The sequence below is a fragment of the Oxyura jamaicensis genome, chromosome 8, assembly GCF_011077185.1.
Source record: "Oxyura jamaicensis isolate SHBP4307 breed ruddy duck chromosome 8, BPBGC_Ojam_1.0, whole genome shotgun sequence".
Lineage (NCBI taxonomy): Eukaryota > Metazoa > Chordata > Aves > Anseriformes > Anatidae > Oxyura > Oxyura jamaicensis.
The window spans coordinates 9,652,637-9,678,227 of NC_048900.1; the positions used below are offsets into that span (position 1 = coordinate 9,652,637).

A 25,591-nucleotide genomic window follows, 5' to 3' on the forward strand; every position below is an offset into this window, starting at 1 on the left:
AAGGTTTTTCTTGCAAAGTGCAAAAACTTTAGACAGGTGAACTTGAAGACAGGAAATCAATATTTATAAACTGAAAATCTGGAGCTTCCTGTACCAGACTCTCCAGGAACTAAGAACTAAAACTGCTTAAAACAATACAATTTAAAATAATGAACAGCCTTCTGGAATATTTGCTGTGTTTCAGTGATATACATTATGGCTAATGAAGGTTAAGCAAATTCTTAGAGTGTGGTAGAAAATGGTCTGAATGACAGAGTAAATATTAGCTGGTAGACCAAAATTACTCTCACCTATACAAAAAAATGACGTTGCTTAAATATATGACAAAGGTGGCAATGCTCAAGTACAAAATTTTCCTAGTGTTTAAAAAAATCATCTTTCCTCTTTTGTAAGCTTTAAACATCCAACACTACATCCAGGAAAGCTAGCAAATTCTTGTTAGCATGGTATCTTATCAATACATACTTGCATAATTATTAAGATCAAATTGAGACAAGGCATCCACTTTTTCCTTAGGCTTCTTTGGACCAGCTTTAGGTTCCTCTCTCTTTTTGCCACTTGCATCCTTGGTGCTCTTTTGTCCTGCAGCAGTAACACCTTCTTCCTGATGCAAAGAATTGGTGGTGGTGGGATCAACACCAGGCACGGTTGCTGTCTGGTCTTCAAATGGCCTGTATTAAAAAGAAACAAAATTCTATTAAGAAAATTAATGACCAGCCACATAGCAAATGAAGGAAGGAACTAACAACCTAATGCAAATCACATTATAGGGTTGTGTCTATTGTGCAACTTCTTAGCAGGCTCCAGACATTTACTTTCAAGGTAGAGACACCAAAAACTCAACAGGTATGCAGTTAAGAAATCTAGTAAAGCCTTCTCTGGAAAAAGTAAAAATAATAGAAGCTTACCGTATGTAATGTGAGCAGATGTAAAAAGGGTAAAAATATAGAAGTTTCACAGGCTCCCTTGCCAAAAGTTCTCTGAAGCCAGTAGTCAGAAACCAGTGTTCTGGCTTTGCTGTGGCACCTGGGAAACTGAGCTTTTGCTTCCACGTCATATTTAAGTGACTAGTCCAAAGAAAGATTTTTAATCCAGAGATTAGAGTGGGCAAGCAGTGACGCTAGATAATTATTAAGTTCCAATCAAATTTACCATATGGAGAAACAAAGTTTATTCTCAATGGCAAGCATTTCTGAACATGCTTGTCTACGTTAGATGATTGATTTAAATACAGCAGGCCAAATGCAATGCTGCAACGTCTTAACCTGCAGAAGTGCTCACATTAACATTCCAGCTTGCATCCAAAGTTTGTGAAACATACCCTGAGAAACAGGGCTACATTCTTTTATTAGGCTTGTTTAACATCGTGCATTCACAGGAATACTCTGCTCTTAACTCCATTTTTTAAGTGTCTGCAAACGAACAAATGTAGAAAATACACAGACACAGGTGCATATGCAAGAGGACACAAGAGGACAACACAACCCCAACTATGTCTGCCTCCTACCAGAACCTGGTACTTACCCTCTTTTTCCACTTCGGGGTGGAGGACCACTGCGCCTTTCACTCCTAGGCCCTGAAAAGTTCCTCCCTGGCTTAGCTGGCCCATTGTTGCCACGTCGGTTTTGACGGTCTATGCCAGGCCGCTGACTAGAGAAACTTCTCTTGGCTATTTCCCTTTTTGGAGCTCCAGTGTTTTCTCCTGCTTTTGCAGCCACCTGTGCTGCTACATCTGCTGTTTTCTTCTCATCCCTCTCACGCCTCTCATTGAAGTCGCTGCTTTCTGAGGCCGTTTCCCACTCCTCATTTGCCTGGTCTGAGGAATTCTGGTTGGACAAGTCTGGTGTCTTACTTCCTGAAACTTCCAAAGCAGCGTTGGAGGGCTCATTACCTGCGTTACTGACAGTAGCACTTGTTGATGAACTGGTTACTGCCTCATTTATCTTGGATGCAGCCTCTCTCTCTTTTAGCCGCCTGAAGCGCGGTGGCTTATCCTGCCTTGGAGGCCGAGCAGGCCTCTGTCTTCGTGGCCTCTCTCTGGTTGGATCAAACTTCCTCTCAAATTTTGGTGGTCTTTTATCAACAGGTATAGGACCGTAATGTTCATTTCTCCTTGGAGGCTCCCCGTCTTCTGTTTTAATGATCTCAGTTTGTCTAGGGTTCCACTGATTGTCTCTGTAGGCTGGTCTCCTTATTGTGGATGGACGTGGAGGACGTCCACCAGGATCCCTACCGCCACGTCTGTACATTCCCCCTCTGCCTCGTCTAGAAGGCTCTCCCTTAGGAAGAAACCCTGGCTTGGGTTTATTCTCATCATCTCTTATATAATTTTTTTCTAGAGATCTGTTGTCTACTCTGATACTGTTTTCAGGTTTGAATGACAGTGGCTTCATAGGTTTCTTGCCATCAGTTCTCTCCTCTCTTTTTGGGTGCTTGCCTTTGATTAGGCTGTCTTTGTCTGAAAGCAGAGTGTCACTCGCACTTTCATGAACTTCACTGTCAGAGTCAGTCTCTGAACCATGCTGTCGCCGCCGTTTTGGAATTACTTCAAAGTCAGAACTCTCACTGCGAGTTTCACTCTCTTCTCTCTGCCTAACAGGCCCTGAAGGCACATGGTCTGATCTAGGCTTAGTATCTCTGTAGTGTGGGTACTCCCTGTTATGGCCTCTACTGCCTCGACCACGTCCTCCGTAAGAACCTCTGTAGCTGCGACCTCTAGAATAATACTCCCCGCGACCTCTGCCTCTGTATCCCTGATCTGGGAACCAGTCTCTATCCCTAGCCTCCTTCCAGTATGTCCTAGGTGGTAAGCCAGGCTCTCTTTTTACTGGTCTGGTTTCTAAGCGTGGTTTCTCCACAACCTCCTTGCTAACTACCTTCTCTGTCTGCTTCTCTTCCTTCACCACAGTAGCTGGCTGCTGAACCTGTGGCTGTGGCTGTGCTGCAGGCTGAGCAGGAGGCTGCTGCGGTAGGGCAGGGGGCAGCTGGGGAGCAGCAGGCTGAGGAGCTGGGAGCTGCTGGGGGACTGGAGGCGTGGATGGCTGAACTGGAACTTTAACCACAGTCTCAGGCTGACTGATCTCCGGGCTGGCTGGCGTTGGAGCAGCATCCTGGGCTATCTTCTTAGCCAGAGGAGCACTGCTAGAGGCAGACATCTCTGGCTCAGCCTGAGGAACTGGCACTTGAGGTGCTTCCTTTTTGTCACTTTTTTCAGACTTGCTCAGTTTTTCATTAGCAATCTTTTCTCCTTCTTTCTCCTTCCTCTGCTCACGCTCTTCTCTCTGCTCACGCTCTTCTTTCATATCTCTAAGCACTGGTTTCTTAATAGGACCCGATCTTCTTACTGGTCTATCACTGCCTTCTTCTCTCCTGCCATAACCTGGCCTAGGACCCCATCTTGTTTCTGACTTAGGTTTGAAGGTTTTTTCAGGTTTTGGTCCTTCTGTTGTTCTATTATTGATCAAAACTTCTTTTTTTGGCTTAACCTCAATTCTCTCAATTATCTCCTTTGACTCGACAGACCTGTTAATCAATTTAGGGATATTTGCTGTTGTCTCATTCCTCTGTTCTTCTGATTTTAAAGAATGACTTGAACCATGGGAAATGCTTCTCTTTAATGAAGAGTGACTTTCCCCCACAGGGGGGAGTTCTTCTGGAGAGCTGCGTGAAACATTCTCATCAACTCCTTCAAAATTAACTGCAGTGTTAGATGTGTCAGTTTGGAGAGGCTGTACATCTTCCAAAGGCCTGCTTGGGAACTTTTGTACCTCCACCTCTCCCGATTCTCTGAAAAAGTCTGTCTTTGGATGAGAGTCCAACTGGTTGTGTTCTACAGGATAAGCTGCAGAGGGAACAGCAACTCGTTCTTGCTCCAAGTGTGGCTCAGACCTAAGAAAAGGCAATTAAAAATGTTACAATGGGGAAAAAGTTCTTATTGATAAATATTCGCCTAAATAATTTTCTGTTTTCATGAAGGATTTTTGTCAGCTTCAGGAAACATAAGATAGTCATTTTCAGTGTCTGCTATTTTTATAGAGACCCATTTTATTCTACCCTGGTTAAAAATTCAATGTCAAATGTACAGTTCGCTTTAGGAATGTATTAATGGCTATACCTGTACTTTAAACCAAGCCCCCAGGTTAGCAGGCTAACATCACTAAGTATCACACAGACCACAGTACAGCAAAAACACATATTTGGGAGATATTTTGAAGATGAAGCCTTCCTGACCTCTCAGCATGCAGCAAAGGCCCAAAGTGACTGTCTCAGTTTATACCACTTGTACTTAACACATTGCTTTTGAAACTAACATATATCAGACAGAAGCTCTCTTGTATGTGGAAGAAGGAAAGCAGATGAAGGACAGGATACACAACTGCTGCAGCATTCCACAAAACTGAAAATTTACAGTATTATGGCAATCACCAGCCATCAAATTAGGTTAAGGATCCTAAACAAGGGGTAAAATGCCCTTCTACACCCTACTATAGGGCAGGAATTTCTTATACGAGAGTGCCAAGTACATTGTGTCCCTGCAGCCACAACTCCTTTTAAAGTTTTGTGTAAAAAACAGCAATAACTTGGTCAGAATTTACAGTTTAAAAAGTATTTTACAATACAGATTACATAGCGAGGTGCATTATCACATATTGCTCAGACGTGACAAGAGTAGGTAATTCAGGCTTACCTCAAGTTGTCAGGCTCTTCTAACACTTTGGGAGGAGAACTAGCTTGCTGAGGTTCTGCATGGGGGTACGGGTCTGACCCCCACATCATGCGGGGCTCTGACAAAGGAACAGCGTGCTCTCTTGCTGAGCGAGCTATATGTTCAAATGAATCCGAACTAGCTGCTGATCCTTCTATCTGGTCTCTTCTCATCAGTGGTTTGGGAGGCATAATTCCTGTGACAGGTTTAATTTCAACAATAGAAACCAGTTTAACATTAGCAAAGAGACCTAGCTCATAAACCACAGAGTATCAGGGGGTCCTGAGAAGCACTATTCTATCTTTTCTCTCTACCTTCTGCTGTTGGAACCAAATGTTTTTTCTCTGCCAGCTGACTTCAGAATGATTAAGTCATATTCACCACCCTTACCCTATATAACACAAAGAAAAGCTGTCTGCTTCCACTATAATGGAAAGAACCAGGTCTGTCCATCTGTAAACTTGTGGATGAAGTTTCTGCTGCAAGATCCAAATGGCAAAGGCACGATGAGTGTACATACAAGTGTTTCATGGTACCCTGCTAAGGACTACAGGTCCTGTTTTGTTATTAACATTTTGAAGCATTTAGCTTTTTTAAGTGCAAGCCAGATGGCCACTCTAAAAGTTAAAAAGGACTTTTAGTGCCAGGAAGCTGAAAACAGAAATATAACAAGATTCTGAAGGTGCTAGCTAGTACATAAGATAAAAATATATATTTTAAAATAAAGTGGTACCAAGTGCTAACATGAGAGATAAATGGTTAAATACGCCATTTTTCTAGTGTAACAACCCAACTCATGCCAGCTTTAACATCTGCAGCCAAGTAAGCCTTACGATGACATTTTGAATACAGCCCTGTCACTAACATGCCTTGATACAGGAGAGAGCTGACTTTACTTTCTAATCAAAGATATACATTGATGTATGACTGTATCATTCTTCCAGTATCACTAAAATCTATTTAGTCTCAAATAATGTAGTTTTATTTATTTTTTTATAAAACTTACCCATTTACAAGTACTAGACATAGATTAAGAAAAGACATTATTTCAAAACTGAGAAAGTTCAACAGTCAAACGTGCTGCCAGATTTTACCTGGATGAATTGGAGGCATATCCATTGCAGGCCTTCCTGACATCATTCGTGGGTCCATGTAAGACTGCATCATGAGCCACCGGGGATCAAAGCCCATTGAAGCTAAATGCTGAGGATGTGGCTGCATCGGTTGGTAAAGGGGTCTATGCTGGGGAGGAGGTACAGGGCCACTAGAGGGCTGGGAGGGAGCAGACTGTGGAAGTACACCTTGCTGCTGTTGCTGCCACTGCTGTTGCTTCATCTGCTCCTGAATGATAGAAAATAGCATTACAAGATTTTTTTTTATTTTTTAAGATTAAGACTTGAGCAGAATTAATAACCCTTAGAAACAGTAAGTGTAGTCACCTCTGGGATACTAAGCATCCTGGAAATTAATCGCAAATATGAATCAGGATGAACAAGGAAAAGGAGGGGGGGGAAAAAGGCTGGACAATTTAGAATAACTGCAGTTTTACTAGTGTTCGGCTGAGATACAGAACAATCTACACTTTGTGCGTATTGTGAATAACAAGTGCTCTTCAGACCATAGGAACTGAGCACAAATTACATTCACGAGTGTCATGCCCCTTAAAGAAGAGCTGCAGAAACAATGATCATCAGATAGCAGATTCCAAAAGAATCCACAGGGCAATGCTCTACTTCCAGCAATCGATGCAAAAAGCAGCCAGTTTTGAAAGCCTCTCGTCTTCTCCCTAATACACTTTGCAAGTGATGAGAAGTGCTTACTGCAAAGCACATTTTGCAAGTACAACAGATATTATAGAAGCTGGAAGCCAATACCTTGGACTTTTAAAAAAGAACTCCTACGGTCACATTGTTATTTAGAATGAGGCAGAAAGACATCATTTTAGTGAACTAGTTAGTTACCTGCTGCCTCTGAAATCTCGGCGGTAGTGATTTCTGGAACTGTTTAGAATAGCCTGAGGAAACAGCAGGACGAGGCTGAGATCCTGAATCTGGCTCACTCTCATGAGTCACCTGTGAATTCTCTTTCTCATTCCGACCACTGTCTTGTCGGGTAAAGACTGGTTGATCTTCTGGAAAAACAAACCAAACCAAAACCAAACAGATGTGAGACAAGTGCATCTGAAAACTACAGTAATTTCATGTTAACCAGAGCATCAGATAAAGGACCTTTCTAGAATGAACAACTTTTCTCTAACCTCACAGAGTTCTCAAAACAGACATGCAAAAAAGAATTGCACCTCAAAATATTGTCATTAATACAAATCTCAGCATCCCTTTTAATCTCAAGCTGTATAATCAGCTGTTATGTTGCAATACTGTGTGATTGAAGAAGTGCTGTATCAATGCTACCATATTAAATGTGAATCAACTTATTTATGAATCAAAGTTCAGTTTCACAATCACTTTTATCCATTTAAAGCTTAGAAAACTGTTAAGACTATGCTTAATAAGTTTTTGTGTTGCTTTCAAACTCCAATACAAAATATGCACCAAGTTTAAATGTGCTCTTCGCATCTACTTCTCTAGGCTTGCTTAAAGAACAGAATAGCTGAAATAATTTACGTTGCTTCTTGCCAACATGAATTGCTGACTCTCTTTTAGCAAGAAGAAAGCAAGCCTTTTACTTTTTCTGCATTCTTGTATGTCCAGCTTAAATCACAGAACCAATTTTTCCTGTAACATTTTGATGAGCTGGCCTAACAGGTCTAGCTCAAAGGACAGAGTCAGCAGCTGTAATGTGCCAGGAAAATAAATGGTCTAGATGCACTTAATTAGGTATTCAAATTAGACTCTTAAGATTACTACTATGCTCTGTGGCTCAGCTTTAAGAAAGACGACTACCTGTGTGCAAGCATACCTTTTTCTTCCTTGTTATTCCTGCTTTCACTTTCTTGTTTTTCTACTACAGGTGTTGCCACAGGTTCTACAGGCTCAGGAGCCTCATGTGCTGGTTTCTCCTCTTCTTTCTCCTCCTTTTCTTTCTCTTCCGTCTCCACCTCTTTTTCTTTCTCATTCTCCCTTTCTTGCTCTTTTGCTTTCTCCAGTTTTTCTTTTTCTTCTTTTTCTTTTTCCCTCTCCCTTTCCCTCTCCTTTTCCTTTTCCCTTTCCTTCTCCCTCTCCTTTTCTCTTTCCCGTTCTCTCTCCCTCTCTCTCTCCCTTTCCCGCTCCCGCTCTCTCTCTCTTTCCCTTTCCCTCTCTCTCTCCCTTTCCCTCTCTCGCTCTTTCAGAGGGTCTTCTCGGGAGGGTTTTGTCATACAGCCAAATTTTTCATTTAACCTCTTCAGCTTTTCTGCACAAGCTGCTTTTCTTTGTTCTTCCATTCTTCTTTCTTCCTCTTCTCGTCGTTTACGGGCTCGCTCAACTGCAGCGGATATCTCTGATTGTTGTCTTCTCCTCTGTTTCCATATTTCATCTTCATCTGGTACTGGTTTAGGGGGAAAGGGTCCCTGCCTTCCAGGTCCTATCTGGCGATCAGGAGGAGGAGGATGCTGCAATAATAAAATCACTAAGTCAGGTATAGCACGTATTATATAGAACAGCTAGGTGAAATACTGCTTTTTAACTATAGCCAACAGATGTCTTTGGATTGCACTTTTAAAAAGTGAGGTTTGAGAGACAAACCAAGACCCCACCCTCCTGCTCCAGTTACAACCCACACAACCAGTGTTGAGGTCCCACTCTGACTTGGCCCCAGGTTCTACATCACTTTACTTGTTACAGAGAAGGCTTATCCTTATGTGAAGGATATTTTCTTTTCCTAGTCTAACTCCCTCCACCATCACACTGAAGAATTTAACTCTAGAAAATAAGGACAATTCTAATCTTTCTTACCGGTGGTAGAATAGATTTGGGATGAACGGGACCACCTCTGTCATGTATAGAGGGCTGTGCTGGACCCCGATCCTATTGGATCAAACACAAGACCAGGGTAAACAAACTTACAACAGAAGTAAGGCTAGCAACTTTTAGATGCACTGTTTTCTACTACTTTATATATGATACAAATCTGTATGCAAATAGAGTGCAAGAACATCTCCATTTCATGTACTGACACAGCTGTACAACTTTAAAAATTCACACAACCAAATTTCAGAGTTTAGCCTACTGCACTGTTTTTCCTCAGGTTCAATGTAGCATCAAACCATGGAAGGCTACATGATCTTTACACAGAGAAAAAGTGCAATGAAAACAAATCCAAGATCCATCTTCACTCTTACTGGTGTCAGGAGAAAATGTTTCCCTGAAATTTCCAGACAAAGCCAACAGTAGCTTTTCCTTGGGGAAAAAAAAAAAAGACTGAAGAAGATATAAACTGAGTTGGTTGCCAGTCTTCCTTTATTACAGGATAATCCAAAAATCAAAGAAGTCAAACTGATGAATTCTACATGGTCTGTAGAAAATTCGTCTACTTGAGAAATCAGAAGTAAGCTGATACAATACTGTTTGCATTAAAGAAAGCTAGGTCATGATATAAAAAAAAAAAATCAAGAAATGTGTGGGACAATGGGGTGCTATTTGCCCTGTGCCACTATGAAATATGACGAACACCAGAATAGCTTTGTTCTGTTACAGGAATGGACAGGCAAAAGAACCAGGTTAAAGCATGTCACTTGAGCCACATTAACCAACCTAAGAGTTCTAACCCCCTTACATCTGTGGATTAGAACATGCTAGATAAAGACATGCTACTTTATTTTGGGACCAGAAAAAGCTCAGCAGCACTCCATCAGTTATCACAGCTAAGATAAGCAGTAACTATTGCTTTTACTCATGTTCACAACCTTAATCGACCTGGCAGTTTGGAAAGATGCCTGATGCCAGAAGAGTCAAAGGGAAGAAAACACAAACCTGATCAAGCTGAGTTTTGCCATAAGGCCCTTTGGCCGCTGCTGTGGAAACCTGGGTGGCAGACTTAGCGTTTGTCTGCTCTTCTGCTTCCTTCTGGCCATCAGGGCTCTGAGAATCTTTTGTTGGTGTTTGTTCATCACTGTGCAAAGAAGCAAGAAAAATCAAGAGTATACTCCATATATGGCTTTGGTGATTTATCTTCTATCCCCTGTGCCTCTTAGCAAGAGAGAAAGATCCTCACAACAAAGATCAATTCCACTGCATGCCCACGTGACTGCCATCTGCAGACAGTTACGCAGTTTAATATAATATTAAATTACTGCAATAAGCGTTATTGAAACGAGTACCTCTTACATCTCATTCAACTTTCCCAAGAGCTAGGCTAGTTATGTGGCATTCACACCAACTGGCAACACCAACTCACCCACTTTCCTTCTCTTTTTGACTGCTTCCTTGCTCATCGTCATCACTGAAGTTCAACTGCTCAGTGTAATCCACTTCACTCTGAGCCCCTGATGCATAAGCAAATATGCCATTAATCATTCAGAAGGATTCAATATACAAATAACAGAAATCATTAATCTGATGTTCTTACCTGCCCAGCCTTCATCAGCCTCAGCATCCAGGTTATCAAATTTATCAAGTTCTTTCAGCTCACTAGCACTAAGAATGGACGGGCGCTCAATAGGTTCTGAACACCATGAAGGTGGTCCTCTTCCTCTCGGCCCTCTGAAAGAGAAACAAAGATGACTGTCACTATTTATCCAGCAGAAGAGCTAGATAAAAGGCCAGATTGTATGACAATTGTTTCAAGTATACACTACACTGTTCTCTAACATCAGTTTAAATGTAAAGTGTCATCCATACATGAGACTACTGTAGTTCAAACAATTACTGCTACACCACCACACAGTTCTCCATGGAAGAGAATGATTAGGTAACAGCCTTGTTTGCACACTTCGCAAACAAGGCAAATGTTCCATGCTGTTAGTTGACAGTAGAAAGCCACATACCTTGTAGCTTTCAAACAATGCACTGCATAGACTTGGCACCCTTCTTATGCCACTATCCACTTCAGAAATGCTTGTTTGCATTTTTTCATGCTTTTTCCACTATTGAAGGTTCCGTACTCTTTTCTACTCCTATACTCAAATTCTCCCAGTCATCACTCAGCTTCTCCTGCCCTCTTCCTGGATACCAACCACAGACTATCTGTCAAAGGTTGTACCATATTGCCTATATTATCCCATTATCCCATTTCCTCGTGCATGTGTGCAGCCATCCTCAACTAGGGGAACACACACAGAAAGGAGTAAAATTGTTTTCCTAAAGGATTAGAGTTCTACTTTCATTGATGAGCAGTAGAGTTGAGAACCACGAATTTACTTTCATTGTGACAATGGAACAACAGTCATTTGACAGGCAAAGTGCTGCTTGAAGTTACAAATGTGTCCCAACCGTCTCCTGCTCTTCAGATTCAAAAGCTCTGTAACCTGCAGGAATCCTTTAAAGCAGGATCACTTTTAAGTTTTGCAGTTGAGCTATGAAACAAAAGCCATCCCGTGGCACTGCTCCACAGAAGCCACACTTGAGATTAATCGGTGACAACATATAACTGCAATCAAGACTTACAGGGCAAAATATTTTTTTGTTATTATTTTTTCCCAACAGTTTGAATCACACGCACAGTTTATACTTAGAAAACAAAAACACTTGTAACGTGTCTTACCTACTGGGCTCAGAATTAGGAAACCTTGTGGGCCCTTGCATGGAAGGAGGATACGCCATTCTAGGATACTGATTGAACATCTAAGAAAAGTTTTAAACAAGAGACATTTGTTAAAAACCATCATTGCATTAAACATACTGACAACATAAAAGGAACCATAATGGAGGTAAAGTAAGGCTCTTCACTTAAAACAGTCTTCTCAAACGACAAGCATCTGATGTCAAACCACCAAGGTGGAGTGATTCTAAGTATTTGTCAACTCCTAACAAGTTGAAGCTTAGGGTAACAGGAGTGGCAATATATGGGTACATCCTTAGAGGAGTTGGTTATTATCCCACCATTCTATCTAAACTACTAAGCTTTCCTTGGAGGGAGGAGAAGGGGGTTTAAAGGAATCACACTAGCCAATAATGAAACTTTTTGTGTAACCACTTACGTAAGGTGGCATCATTGCCCTGTACTGAGATGAGATCGGTGGTTGCTGCTGGCCATTCAGCTTGGGCTGCGGGACTTGTGGTAACCGCGGATCCCTCTTCTCTGCTGCCTTCTGGCCATCGCTTTGTTCTGCTGGTGTAGCATTACCATCTTCTTGCCCAAGACCTTCTTGATCAGCTGTAGAATTGGGTGAGTTGCCCTTATTACCACCTTCTCTCCAGTTAGTAGCATCTGCATTGGCAGAATCAGTACGAGAAAACAAGTACGGACTTTATATTACAGATTCACAGGTGTGAGGAAAAATACATGCTTCCTATGCAGCTCTCGGTGACATAGCAATCTGTGCGGACAGACATTCCTATTTGCTACTGAAACAAACAATAGCCACTTGAGCAAACAGGGAATGCTTCCTAATCCTCTCCAGCCCTACCTCCAGCTGTGATCCTGAAGGGTAAGAGTTAAATTTATAGATCACTAGTTGTTTTTCTCTACCTTCCAAAACACAAGGCGATCTAGGAAGGATATTGATAAGAGTAAAATGCAAAGATTAAGCTACTTATGCAGAGGCCTATGATGAATCTCTAAAGCAGCTCAAAATGACATATCTGTGCATTGTATTTCTAAGTAAAGACAGGTATCAAGAGTCTGGCTTGTATCTATCTGATAAGGATACAATAGAAGCGATGAGGGCTGTACCTAATTAGTTATTTACAAAGTTATTTCAAAACACATTGTGTCCATTGTGACATCTGGCAGGTAGAAGTAAGAAAATGCCAGTATGGTGCAACTAACAAATGCTCCTCAGAGTACAAGTGGACTACTGACCAGACCAGGCAAATTGATGGGACTGCAGGAGAAGATTAAACGCCTGTTTTCCACACTGGGAACACAATAAAGTAGAAAAAAATCTTTATGACAAGCTCTTAAGATAACCATATGATGGAGTTAGTCACACGATTTTCATGTGGGAGGACAGTTTGCAGCTGTTTCTTTACTGTAGGTATGTTTGTTAAAATAATGAATTCATGAATTATTTTGTACAGGGAGCACGTACTCTTGTAATAAATGAGTTCCAGACAACTGCATGCAATTTCACAAGAATTTGTACCATATACTTACTTTGTGGTCGTAAGCTGGGTCCAGATCCATGGGTCTCTTCAGGTGCATCTTTATCTTTACCTGACTTTTCCTGATCCCCAGCTGCCGGCAGACTGGGAAACTCTTGCTGGAAATAACTATTTACTGGAAGAGCTGGACCTATAAAACAAGATATTCACAGAGTCACAAATTTTCTGTAGTCAACAGTTCAGAAAGCGATTCCATAACCTTAATCATCCTTAAAATGTGAACCATAGAACCGCATTAATTTACTGGTAATAGAATTCATGAGCCAAGAGCAACCCTCATAAAACATTTGCATTTGCTACCAAAGTTGTTAAATTTACTAGGCCAGCTATCACATTTATTTGGAATGAGAATAATCCAGAAGCAAGCACCAGAGAGCAGTAATAGACAGCTTGAAATGCCCAATGGAATGAGACATAGCATGGAGAATACCTGAAGTTCTTCAGCTATGTAAGCACATTTTTTTTTTTCCTTCCAGACAAATATTTCCCTTCTTTTATTCTATAACTACCGTCCACCAAGGACTGGCAACCACGTTATCGCAGAGGTCCTTGAGATTATTCACTATTCTACTAAATTGTTCAGGATTTTTAAAGGCCAAATTTATATTGCAAGAGAAGTATCAAAACACTGTCATGCTTTGATTTCTAAAACCTAAAACATCCTAAGTCCAGATTGGAATTTAAGACTTCTGTTGCACGTGGTAGAGAGGCCAAATAAGTAGATTGCCTTCTATAGCAGGTTTTATTTGCATCTACTCTGAATCAATCCCCCCATCCCATATACATAATGAATATTGACCTCTTAGGTCAACAGCATTCTAATACCAAATGACTGATAATCCTACTGAGGGAAGATTTCTATTCTAACAGCCTGCTCATACACCTGCTTTTAGTAGCTACTGTAAGAGACCGTGTATTAGGCTATGTGGGCTCTACGGCAAACTGACAAAAAAAAGGATCTGAACACTTACAGCCCCCAAAAATCCAACCTCCATTATATGTGCTTTTTTTTTTTTTTTTTTTTTAAGCCAGCAGCTAGAAAAGGTTATGTTCTCTCTGATCCGTGAAAAAAATCTTCATAGCAATACAGGATAGAAGACAGGGATCCTCACTCTTTTCATTTGCTTTGTGATAGCATGACAAGCAAATGCCACAATATTTAGCTCTGTGCCTGAAAATTGTATTACAAGCATAGTAATTATCAAAGATTTGATGGTAGCAATTAATCTCAACTCCTAACCAATGTGTGAACCAAAAAATAAATGCTGCTCGTTAGATCATGGAGTTTTTTTTCTATGTGGTCACCCATAGCATCAGAGAAGGGCTTAGTTTTGCCTCACTCAACTGAAGTCTTACACAAGAGCATGAGGCAGTTGGCTGGATGACTGCTGGAATGCATATGAGGCATCTGGAAGAAGTACAAGTTCCAGCAGCCAACTGCAGATCAGCAAAGTATGAACACAACAGGTGTATCCCAAGTCACAAACTGAGGATGATAGCAAGCAGCTGATGCCAAGTCTCATTCTGTATTTCTTCTTGAAACAGCAACCCCCCTACTGCATTAATTGAATAAAATGAGGACACCATCTGGGCTTGGCACACACGCTGCCATGGTAACCATAAAATAATTAGCTAAATGCATTTCAAAGCCATTGAGCTGAATCACTATTTGCTGTGTCACATCAGAGAAGATCTTATCAGCTTGTGTAGAAAGCCTGCTGCAAAGTTTTCTGCATTCCAGCGTTGTTTTTTTAAACCTCTATTATATAACACTCTCGCAAGAGCTTTATGGAGGAGAGTTTCTGTATTTGAGAATGAAGGAAACACTGAACATCACACAGGAGAGCAAGAAGTGAAGAATCTAGAATTGCTGCTTCTAACAGTTGCAGCAAAAAAATGGCCAAGTCATTAGATACATGATGCTAAACTCCAAATAATGGCTTAGAAGTTACCTCCATTCCATCCAGATTTTACTACTCTAAGATTTCTATCTGAAAGAGAAATCTTTCAATAAGAAAACTATCAATAAGAAATTACAGATGTTTTTTTTCCAGTCACAGGAAGCTTGCAAGTCCCAAATTTAAGGAATAAAACATGCCGTTAATTTCCAAAATGGAGACAGGAATCCTAAGTAAGCTCTCATTCTAGGAGCAATTTTTAAACCCACACTAATGGAAACTGTATGTTTTATGAAATGATGGAGAACTATTATGTAAAACAGAGAAAAAACAGCTTTAATGCTTTTCCCCAGAGAAAAAATAAAAAATAACCCTACTTGAACACTGTCACTTTGAAAACAAAATAAGTAATCTATAAAACAAAAGTACTGTCATAGTAAACATTTAAATAGAAGTGAGACTACACACATTTTGCACAAAACAATCAAAAATTATGACTACAATGGCTACTAACTGTTTACGGTTCTCATGCCAAACTTGTGTGGTTGGCAACCACTGAGATTTTCCCTCCCCACCACTGCCACTTTCAGCACTTTATGCTGTGTCCACCATTTCCCTGTCAATCCAAAAAAAGAGGCTACACAAATCCTTTAAAGGCAGTCAGACCTGCTGCTAAATTGGGCTGGAGCTTGCTTGAATGACACGACTAGCTCACTTTCAGCCAAGAAAGTTGCTTCCACAGCATTCTTAGTCCCAGCTGGCTTGCTTAAGACTGAGTCCGGGTCTCTCACAGCAGCATTCATGGTCTGCAAGGCTGGACAAGAACTTTTAACGTCACTTACCATCTTGTCCACCTGGCTTGGTGTTGGCCCATGATTTGGCAACAGGAGGTGCTTCTGGAGGAGCAGGAGCAGCAGGTTTTGGCTGTGTCTGTGGCACCTCTGGCTGTCTGAAATTAGAGGAAAAGCACTCAAATACAAGAGAATGAGTACAGAATAAGACTGTCAGGATTACTACAGCAAACAAGTGAATGAAAGGAGGTAACTATGCAGCTGAAGAACCATTAACTACTTTTCTGTAGAAAAAGCATTTTCTCATATAAAAGGAGTTGTGACAGTAACAGTTAAAATTGGAATAAATTAGCTAATTTGATCAAGAAGATCTACAACCATGGAAGGGAATAATTCAGAATAATGTTCTCTTGGCGCAGGAGCTGGGAGGAGAAAACTTTAAAAAAGACTGCCATGAACAGACAGAAAGAAGACAAGTATGTCAGAAATTACTAAGTAAAAAGAACTGATAAGGAAAGCTAGAGACATAACGAAAAAATTATGGGTACCATGAATTGGAACAAGAAAGTTTACATCTGTTAAGAGCAAAGACAGTCTCAATTTTGCCATCTTGACAAATTAAAACAGACATTTAACAACTATGCATTCTTTCCAATCCAAAAAGTGAGCGCATTCTAGAGGAACATATTTTTTAATCCATAAATTCAGTAATGCTGCATAACCTCTTCCAAGAATGTCTGAACTCCGCACATGCATTTAACTTAAGACTTCAAAGCATCAGTGTCTCTGCCAGTCAGGACCTCCAGCTCCCAGGTACTCTTTTTTTTTTTTTTTTGGTAACGTAAGAATGATAGGGGAAGTCTGATAGTCTAGAACTGCTGTGTTGTACCAGTGAAGAGAGAACTAGTACAGTAACGTACAGTACCCTACTCACTTTGCACCACAGACCCTGAAGATGAATTTGTTTTGTATGAAGGATAATAATGAACTGACATCCATTAACATCTTTTTCTGGAAAACAACCCTTCAGATTCTGTAGCTATCTCTATAAATGTTATACTTCCTAACAGGCAGCTATGCATAATATTTCAAAAGCAACTGTAAATGCTTTCAATCTCAGACTTTATTCCTTGGAGCTCCTCTCTGTTACATAACTCCAATTCTAAACAGGCTCAGCTATCTAAGCACAGTCCTATAGGCCTACCATTTGATGAGAGAAAGAACTCAGCTTGGGGCCAGCTGATTTAATCAAGTCAATGCACAACTGGCTGCACTACCCAGGAAAAGGGATAGAGGCAATACACATAGGAAGAACAGCAACTTGGGAAAGCAGCAGGGAAAGAATTAATAATCACAGGAAACAAGTAATGCACGCGAACTCCAAAATAATGAAACAATAGAAAAAAGGATTTAAACTAAATACCAAGCTGATAAAGATATTTCCTTTATCCAGTATTCTTCGGGTGAATATCAGAACACTTGGAAATGGCAACACTTAAAAATACATTGAAAACTGGAGAAAAATGGTCTGAAGACTTGACCGAACTCTAGATGGCTTGAATTTAGGAAACTTGACTTGTGGCCTAGACATACACACCAATGTGAGGGAACAAGGTCCTTCCACCCATTAGTTCTACTTATTCTGATTAAAGCCTTAAAAAACACATATAAAGCGTAATGAAAACCAAGGCAAACACCTTCCAGTTGCAGATAAGGGGCAGCTATTTATTTACAAACATACAACTACCAGGACATACTTCTAACATCCAGAGCAGGCTATGGAAAGGCAGACAAACATTATAAAGTGTGCTTGTATTAAACAAGCCATTGAGCTCAACACCAATTTAACTAGACCAAATGTAAATAACCTCTGATGTGTAGGAAAAAATACCCTACAGAACACTGGGCAGTGCGTTGTAAATTTGTGGTTTCATAAACCTAAAATAAAAGCTAAACACAAAAAAGTATCTCCTGAAGTCTAACAGCCTTTCAGAGAGATGTCAAAATTGACATCTAAAGGTAGGAAAATGCATAGGAAGAAATGAAGTGACAGCAAGAAGGGGAAGCCAACCTTCAATCATCTGTTACTTCCACAAGAGCACAACAAACTACCACCACCACATCACTACAAGAAGCAGCAAAGCCTCCGCTGTGTGATTGAGACACTGGCTGCAGAGCTTAAGTAACCACAACCACAGCTCCACAAGGAGTTCGATTTCTAGCATGAAACCCGATCTATATCCAGATTGAAGATAACAGACATTTCTTCCTACAACTTAAACTTGGTGACTCTATCTTCTGTTTTCAAAACAATTTATATGCTGAAGAATAAACACTTAAAAGCCATTGCCACTTCTGTAGTGAGAACAATATTGTTTTTTAAGCTTAAATGGCAATAAATTTCACTTTAAAGCACTTTCTGATTACATTATTGAAACATTTTACTCTATTTTCTTTTGAGGTTGCCAAGAGATTTCCTGTACAATTGTGAAACAAACTTAGTGGATGAAACTGAACTGAGCACAGGCAATTAAATTATACACAGCATACATCTGAGAATCAACGTCACCCCCACTTCTGTTTTGTTTGTATCACTTCCTGTGGCAGTGTGAAACTACAGCATGACATTTAAAATACAAAATTTTTGTTTGAAGTCTGTGGAATTTATGGCATACTAGCCAAACAAATTAAAGTGCAAGTATTAAGAACCACTAAGAAAACAAAGCAGAGATTCTAACTAATGTATACAAACCAAGGATTTAAGCTTTTGCTGCCCTTCATCAGGAAAAACAGATTAAACCAAATATCTTTGCATTCTCACAAACTTGCAAGCTATTATTTAACTTAGCTGCTGTATAGCCAAGGATTCCTCTTAGAGCTTAAAGAGGATTTTAAGGCAATTAAACCAATTTTGGTGCTATTTGTTGTGTCCCCCTTCCCATAGTTACTATCCCCTAACAGTAATATTACTCCTTACAAAAATTTATAGCGATGCTTTGCCCTCTCTAGTAGCGATCTTGAGGACTGTCAAGTCTAACCAGTTCCTTCCCTCTCCCTACCCATCACTAGTTTTAAAAGACAAAACAACCCTGATCTTGTTGGTCACTTACTTTTCTTCTTCATGCTGTTCTTGTTTTGAAGCCCATCCTGTGCCATCCTTAGGCACAATGTTCACATTAGGGTCATTGCCTTTGTTCTCTGCTTTGAGACTAGGGAGGTTAGCTGGCGGAGGCATCCTCCTCGAAATAGCAACTTTTCCAAGGCTTTGTAATCCATGGCGTGTGGCAACTGCATGCCAAAACAGAAAGTTCAAGTTAACAATGCTGGGTGGCAGGTAGAATTCCTGCAAAGCTGAAGAAATCAATTTTAAAGGTTTGCAAGAAAGTGAGAAAATTTAAGACTGTAAGAATTAGAAATTCAAATTCTTCATGACTTCCTTTTAAAAATGGGAATTTAAAATTCTTGGCCTGGAAGAACTTGAGTATTTTGTATAATGAGACACTATGGTTAACCTATTCTGGAAACAAAAAGGGATATATGGCCCCTTGTTTGTTTGTATACAATGCTCAGTAACAGAAAGTTAGAACAGCCATTTTAAATATGATGTTGATTTCTTAATATCCTTTAAGATGTCATCAAGCACTATTCTCTCAGTCCTTTGGTGGGTGTAACATGCCTTGTGTCCAGGAATTCCCACAAGGTTCCATCCCACTTTTTTTGCTACCAGTTTCAGTTGGCAGATGCTGCTCTTGCAAAAACATTCTTCAGAGTGTGTTTACTTTTATGAAAAAACAGTATGAAGCCAACACACTATGCTGGACATTCAACCTACCAACTACTCAATTCAGATGAACAAGTACAAGATAACATCCTAAACGTGTTATATCAAACATCTTAGTTGCAACCTTTGAAAATTATATTATGGTAAACTTTAACAGATTTTAAACCCCTACCCCAATTCTTCAAACAGTTCCCCTCCTTTTTGTCAGCAAAACAGACAGAAGAACATGAAAATATGCATCCCTCTCTTTTTTTTTTTTTTGTAATCAGACAATTCCAGTTCTGCCAAAGTTTGTTATTTATACCACACAAGGAACAAATGTGTTCACTAAAGATCTCAAAACAGCAGTGCTTTTACCTCTGAGAATATCTTTTAAAAATTCACTAAAAAGCACAGCTGGGGAATGGCTTGTCATACCCTGATAACAAATGGAAACTGCAGCTGTAGAACAGTTCTTATTTACTTATATTCTACTTTCTAATAGACTGAAAACACTGACCCCCTTAACTGAAACTGTAGCTCACAGGTAACCAGCAAACGTAATCAAGACTGTTTTTCCACAATTCTTCCTATTAACTCTTGTAACCACAGCCAATTTTTTTGAACTGCTTGATAATGATCAAATCCTTTGCACTCTTAATTAGCTGCACAACAGTAACGATGAAACAGAATGCATAAATAGTCAGTTTAACTCACCTGTGGTTTTCTGAGTTTCCAGTGACTTTCCCTTGTAAGTATTAAACAGACTGAGTGTTGCATACTTTGTTTTTCCATCCTTTGCTTTTGTACTCTGGCCTGACTTTTCCGACATTTCGATGGAAACTCATCGAGTCTGGTACCTCCCGCTCACGCCTCAAAATCAGCCTGAAAACAAAACACCAGAAGAGAAAAACAGCTTGAATATAAGCCAATACTTAAGAGAGAGTTCACAACACAAAATTAGACCACATATTTAATGCTATTAGCACTGTCTCTGTTAAGCAAACTACAGATGCCTTAAAATACATTAGACCCAGGAACACCTAGCCTTATGATACTCTATGCCATTTTAAAGGAACATCACAAAATCACCAGGAGGGTCAACATTCTAGCAATATCAAACCCCCAAAATGTTAAATATTGTCTGTGATCTCACTAAAAAAACGGCATGCAGAGTTTCCATCAGCAGCTAGTTCCCCACTGGGGAAGCTCAATGACCTCACCCACTCCTGTAGCCAAGCGCTTAGATACCACTAACTGTGGTACAGTATTTCTGGAATTTGTTTTTTCCAATTAAAACCATCATGAACTCAGCAGCTAGAAAAAAATAAATACACCGAGTCAGAAGTTTCTTCAAAGCTAGGAACAGAGTATGTTCAGATAGGCAGGGTAAAGGGTTGCTTAAACTAAGAGTTACACTATTCTTGCAGCAGTAAATTACAGGGCTGCTAGAACAGGTCATCCCTCTCCTTCCCCCAGAATAACAGGCCTTGAGAAGAACCACCCAGTAATTATCACTGATATTTCACTGGTTCTTAGAAGGAACTTCCCAGCATGGCTGCTCATCATCAGGCAGCAACACAAGCGAGTATTCACTTAAACAGAACATTATTATATACAATTTAATCTTAAAAACACTGAAAAAAATAATTACACCCCTTACTACAACCATTTTCATTAATTCCCATGTAGATTCCAGAAATTAGGGATGCTCAAATACCCTTGCATTTAATTCTAAGAGCAGACAACAAGAATCAAGTCAGAGTTGTTTATCCTGCTCAAACTCTTTGGTGATCAAGCAGCTCCCTGGTCAAGCTCACAGTCTCTAAAGACCTTCAAGAAAAACCCAATTTGCATGCAAGGCACTCTTGTAATCAGAAGAGTTTGCACAAACAAGCAGTCCAAAAAATAAAATACTTATTTGGTCATAACAGACAAAGCAATGACAAAAGACCAGGGAAGTTTCATTTATATGAGAATGATAACATTCCCACCCTCCCTTCCTCCTACCTCAATTTACAAGCCATGATTGAAAAGATTAACAAGCGGAGATGGCAGACAGCCTTAGAACGGTCCAGCTTCAGTAGTAGGTTTTGGGCAGATGCTATTCTATTACAATCCATGCAGACTGCTGCAAATGGGACACTTCAGCTTTGTACTGGGTCACATACAAGAGATGGGTCACAATACTAAGAGATGCATTCTCCCCTCTCACCAGGGGAAAACATTTTACCCATTTTTTTTGGCCAGACTGGTCAGCATCCTCCCATCATCCAAAAACTTGAAAGAGAGGCTGGAAGCAGGCTGAACCCAGCCTACCAAGTTGACCATGTAACCAGAACACAGACTTTGGATAGGGCTGACTGGCTGGCCCTTATCTATCCAAAAAACTACATACTGAGATTGCAAGCTTTCACTGGAAGCCACAGCTCACTGCTTAAAGCACCATCACTGGCGCAGAGAAGAAAGAACGACAGCCCATTATGTGACTTTAGATAAGCTTATCTGTGGAGCTAACAGTTAAGCAGATTGCAAGCAACTATTCACTCACTGTTCACAGCTGCCCCAATGCTGATCTGTGATTCAGCAACACAGCCGTTATCATTACTCATGGCCAGACAACTGCTTTCAGACAGTCTGAGGACACGAATCAAGGCTGACTAGTTTATCAAGTCGGAGTCTAAAGATCTCCATTAACCTCTTCTATGAGGAAACCCAGTTTTATCATCAGGTCTTCAGTGAAACACCTGTGTAAGAACCTGGTTGATTCTTTTCCTTCAGTTCTCCGACATTTTGCTCCCAGACTTGTCTTCATGGTAGAAACCACCTTGGTCATCCTGGAGCATCAAATAGAGAAGTAGGTTCTGGGCAGGTAATTACCAGGAGGGCAGGGGTGGCAAGCAAGTTTTCAGATGTGCATATAATAATCTGAAGTAATACACCACATTGATTTGCTACTCAGCTATGTTCTCCTACTTCATATGAGAACAACTCATACACAGTTATTATTTTAAGCCCAAGACCAGCTCCTGCCCCCAGATCTTGCAAATAAGAAGAGGTTTCACAACACTGAATAAACCAGAAATTGGGGAAAACAAAACACATCAGCTCAGGTCATTGTTTGCCCAAGCAATTTACAAAATTACCTCTCATACCTTTGGTAGAAACCAAACATGGAAAATCTTAACCATAACTCTTCTTTATGGAGTAAGAGAATACTTTGACAACTCTTAATTATAAAAATTGTTTTTTTCTGGAACATTTCATAGCTTAAAGAATAAAGGTAATTGTTTCCTAATAGTGCTTTTTGGTGTCAAATTTACAAAAATCAACAAAGTAGGTCTACCCATTAGAGCTGAGTTCTATGCCTTTTTTAGTATTTAAATTCACACTGTTTGACAAGTTTTTCCCAAAGTTATGCTACAAAGAAACAGAATATTTTGAACTGATTAAAACTGCACATTCCTCAGTAATCTGATTTGCAGAAAATAGCTCAAGTGCTGCAAGCAGTGTTCTTGTAAATTAGGCCAGTCAATACATTCACATTTAACTCGCTTCATACCTGACACTGGTTGCCAGAGAAGATAGACTTGCAAAATTAGACTTTAGACTAGGTACTTATGTCAGAGATGGCAAATCCGCCCCTTGAGCCCATCTGGCCCTCTACAAACATATGTGCTAGGTCACACATTAAACAAGCACCCCAGTGCCATCTAGTAGCAGTTATAAAGAGATAATTGTGTGGTTTCAAGGCACAAGAAATAAAATTTCAGGCTGTGTCCAGGTCCGATGACTTTGCATTTTCACTCAATTTGTGTATACCGCATTCATATGCGGGAGCATCAGAATCAATCCCTCTTTACTACTGTCTATGAGGTATTTTAACATAAAATGTTTAACTTGTACATACAACTATGTTCTAGTTTGGCAAGTACTAGTCTCACCGAGTGATTCTAAATTTCCTCTAATATTTATATCTTTTGTTAGTATGGGTAGCTAGCAGTTAGTCTGAACTCTATTAGTCAAACCCTTCCAAGCCAAATGTTACTGCCTGCTAGGTTTAGACTTACAGTCAAATGAGTAAGAACACGAGACAGCTGTATAACTCTGAACAGTAGCAACATAAAGATGTCAGAACTACTTACTAAAATTAAATAATTACCATGATAGCAAACAGACGGATAGGCAGCAGTACAAGTAATAATGGCAGCTGGCAGGGTTTACTGCACCATTAAGAAATTTAAGCCAGTCAGCAATTCATTTTGAAAGACTACAGTCACTATATGCATAATTACTGAAGGTGCAGTGCTTCCAAAATCCTGGAGCAAAGATTACCTTTCAGCCACTTTGTAATGTTATCGAGTTAACTGACCTTTCCTCTGTGACCTTAGGACCTGCATATTAAAGTTACTGTAATTTCTGGGCCAGTCTTTTTTCAGACTGCAACCGGTTGACTTATTTAGATCCCGCAACGAACTCAGAAGCATGCGTACAGAAATCAGTACAGTAAGGAGCTGTCAACTTCTAGATATCCTAGCCACTGTCAAGGAACACTTACTTATACCCTCTTAGATACCTACAGTTGGTAGAACAAACCGAATGCAGTCTATTCTCCTATAGTGTGGTTGCCAAAATCCTATTTCCAAAATAAAAGAAAATGACGAACAGAACACCCCCTGCCCACACACCAGACAGACCTTTTCCAGCAAGTTCCTAGCTCGAAGGATCATTTCAGAATTCCCCCAAACAAACTGTTTACAATTTAATAATAGGGGTTCATGTATTTGTAAATTTTACTTAGCATTGGATTAGGACAAACCGCAGATTAGAAGATATTACCTTCAGTTGAGAAAAATGTTATTTTGTGGTTAAACAAGGAAGAAAGTATTTCTGAGGTCAAGTTTTCAGGACTAGAAAGGTAAGAAGTTTAAACCATTTAACATCATAACAGCAAATCTTGTCTGGTTTCCTCACCATGTCCATGTCAGTATTTTGTAGTTCTATTATACATACAAAAGATGGTTTTACAAACTTACATGTGAGAACAGAAGAGCATTCTGCCTAAGTTATCACATTTTATTATCTCAGTGAACAAGTTAAGTACACACAGGCACTGAAAAGGGAACAGAGTAGTGTAAAAGTTCAGGAAGAAAGCTTCTTTATACACAATTTTTGAAAGGCAGATCAACTCTCGCTATTGCTATGGAAAATACCTGTACTCTTTCTATTATGGTCTTCCAACTAATCTGCTTCTGTACATGTTTGAAGAACAACATACACCATTCCTCGCATCTGGCAGAAAGATTACTATTCCCTGTATTTTCCAGGCATCCCATCCTAGCTGATGTAAGCACAGATGGCCACATGAGAACATCTAGAACTGTATTTTATGCGCTGCGTTTTTAAACCGCTAAACAAAATAAGTTTGTTTAATTGCAAATGAAACATGTCATTAGATTTCTTCAGCAATATTACCATTACCTTTTATGCAGTCCTACCAGCTCAGGACATGTCACCCCCATTTTAGCCTACAAGTGCTCAATCATTTATGACAGGTAACATTTACATAAGCTTCACGCTCCTTATTTAACACAGAATATCTAGTTCCCATCACTTCCACTCCAAAGTCTGTATCATTGCTGATTTTGAAGAAGGATGAGCTGCAATGACTTAAGGCAAGGCACACCACTCAAGGCAAACTTGCTGAATATTTCCTAGGGCCTTAAACTCTCAGTGCCTCAAGTGCCCATCTGTGAAGTGGGAAGCATCATAAAAAGCACTACATGAAAGTTTAGTCATAACTGGGACAAATTAGCACTTCTCAAAACACAAGATGAAAAACAAATCCAGAAAGATTTCTCATACTGTCTTATCCTTATTTTAAGGGCACTAAAACAGTGGTTAAGGGGCCTCATATACAGATCTGTATCTAGCCATAACTCCACTTTTATTAGATTAGCTTTGTTTTGGGCCCACTAAAGAATGTGGTTCTGGTAAGACTGGGAACAACAGAACAATGAAAAAAATAAAGCTGTCTTGCCACATGCCAGATGGATGTTAGAGTCAGATGTTCCCAAACTCAGTGTTATCTATTTTGAAAATTCATTCTCAATACCTCAACAAGCCCCGCACCTGACACCCCACATAACGTGGCATTAAAAATTTCAGTTAGAAAGGAAAGCTTTCATATCAACTCTAATCCTGGCACATTTAGACTCTTAAGTTTTTAGTGAAAA

The 25,591-nt window shown here is 39.9% G+C and overlaps 1 protein-coding gene across 10 annotated transcripts in view; it reads right to left on the reverse strand.

The window, feature by feature from the left end:
• PRRC2C (proline rich coiled-coil 2C) overlaps positions 1-25,591 on the reverse strand; it is a 69,738-nt gene that overhangs the window by 31,529 nt on the left and 12,618 nt on the right. For 7 of the 10 annotated variants that reach the window (XM_035333653.1, XM_035333661.1, XM_035333659.1 and 4 more), the window contains 16 exons: positions 20,073-20,240; positions 18,706-18,883; positions 15,647-15,753; positions 12,899-13,036; positions 11,781-12,025; positions 11,345-11,424; positions 10,211-10,344; positions 10,040-10,127; positions 9,616-9,754; positions 8,599-8,670; positions 7,625-8,255; positions 6,667-6,836; positions 5,800-6,046; positions 4,688-4,901; positions 1,525-3,888; positions 466-671 (listed from right to left, as the gene is read on the reverse strand). In XM_035333653.1, coding sequence (XP_035189544.1) covers positions 466-671; positions 1,525-3,888; positions 4,688-4,901; positions 5,800-6,046; positions 6,667-6,836; positions 7,625-8,255; positions 8,599-8,670; positions 9,616-9,754; positions 10,040-10,127; positions 10,211-10,344; positions 11,345-11,424; positions 11,781-12,025; positions 12,899-13,036; positions 15,647-15,753; positions 18,706-18,883; positions 20,073-20,187 — 5,128 coding nt within the window. In that variant the 5' untranslated portion in view covers positions 20,188-20,240. The remainder of the gene's footprint in view (positions 1-465; positions 672-1,524; positions 3,889-4,687; positions 4,902-5,799; positions 6,047-6,666; positions 6,837-7,624; positions 8,256-8,598; positions 8,671-9,615; positions 9,755-10,039; positions 10,128-10,210; positions 10,345-11,344; positions 11,425-11,780; positions 12,026-12,898; positions 13,037-15,646; positions 15,754-18,705; positions 18,884-20,072; positions 20,241-25,591) is intronic. The other 3 variants (XM_035333662.1, XM_035333658.1, XM_035333656.1) reach the window with 3 other exon arrangements.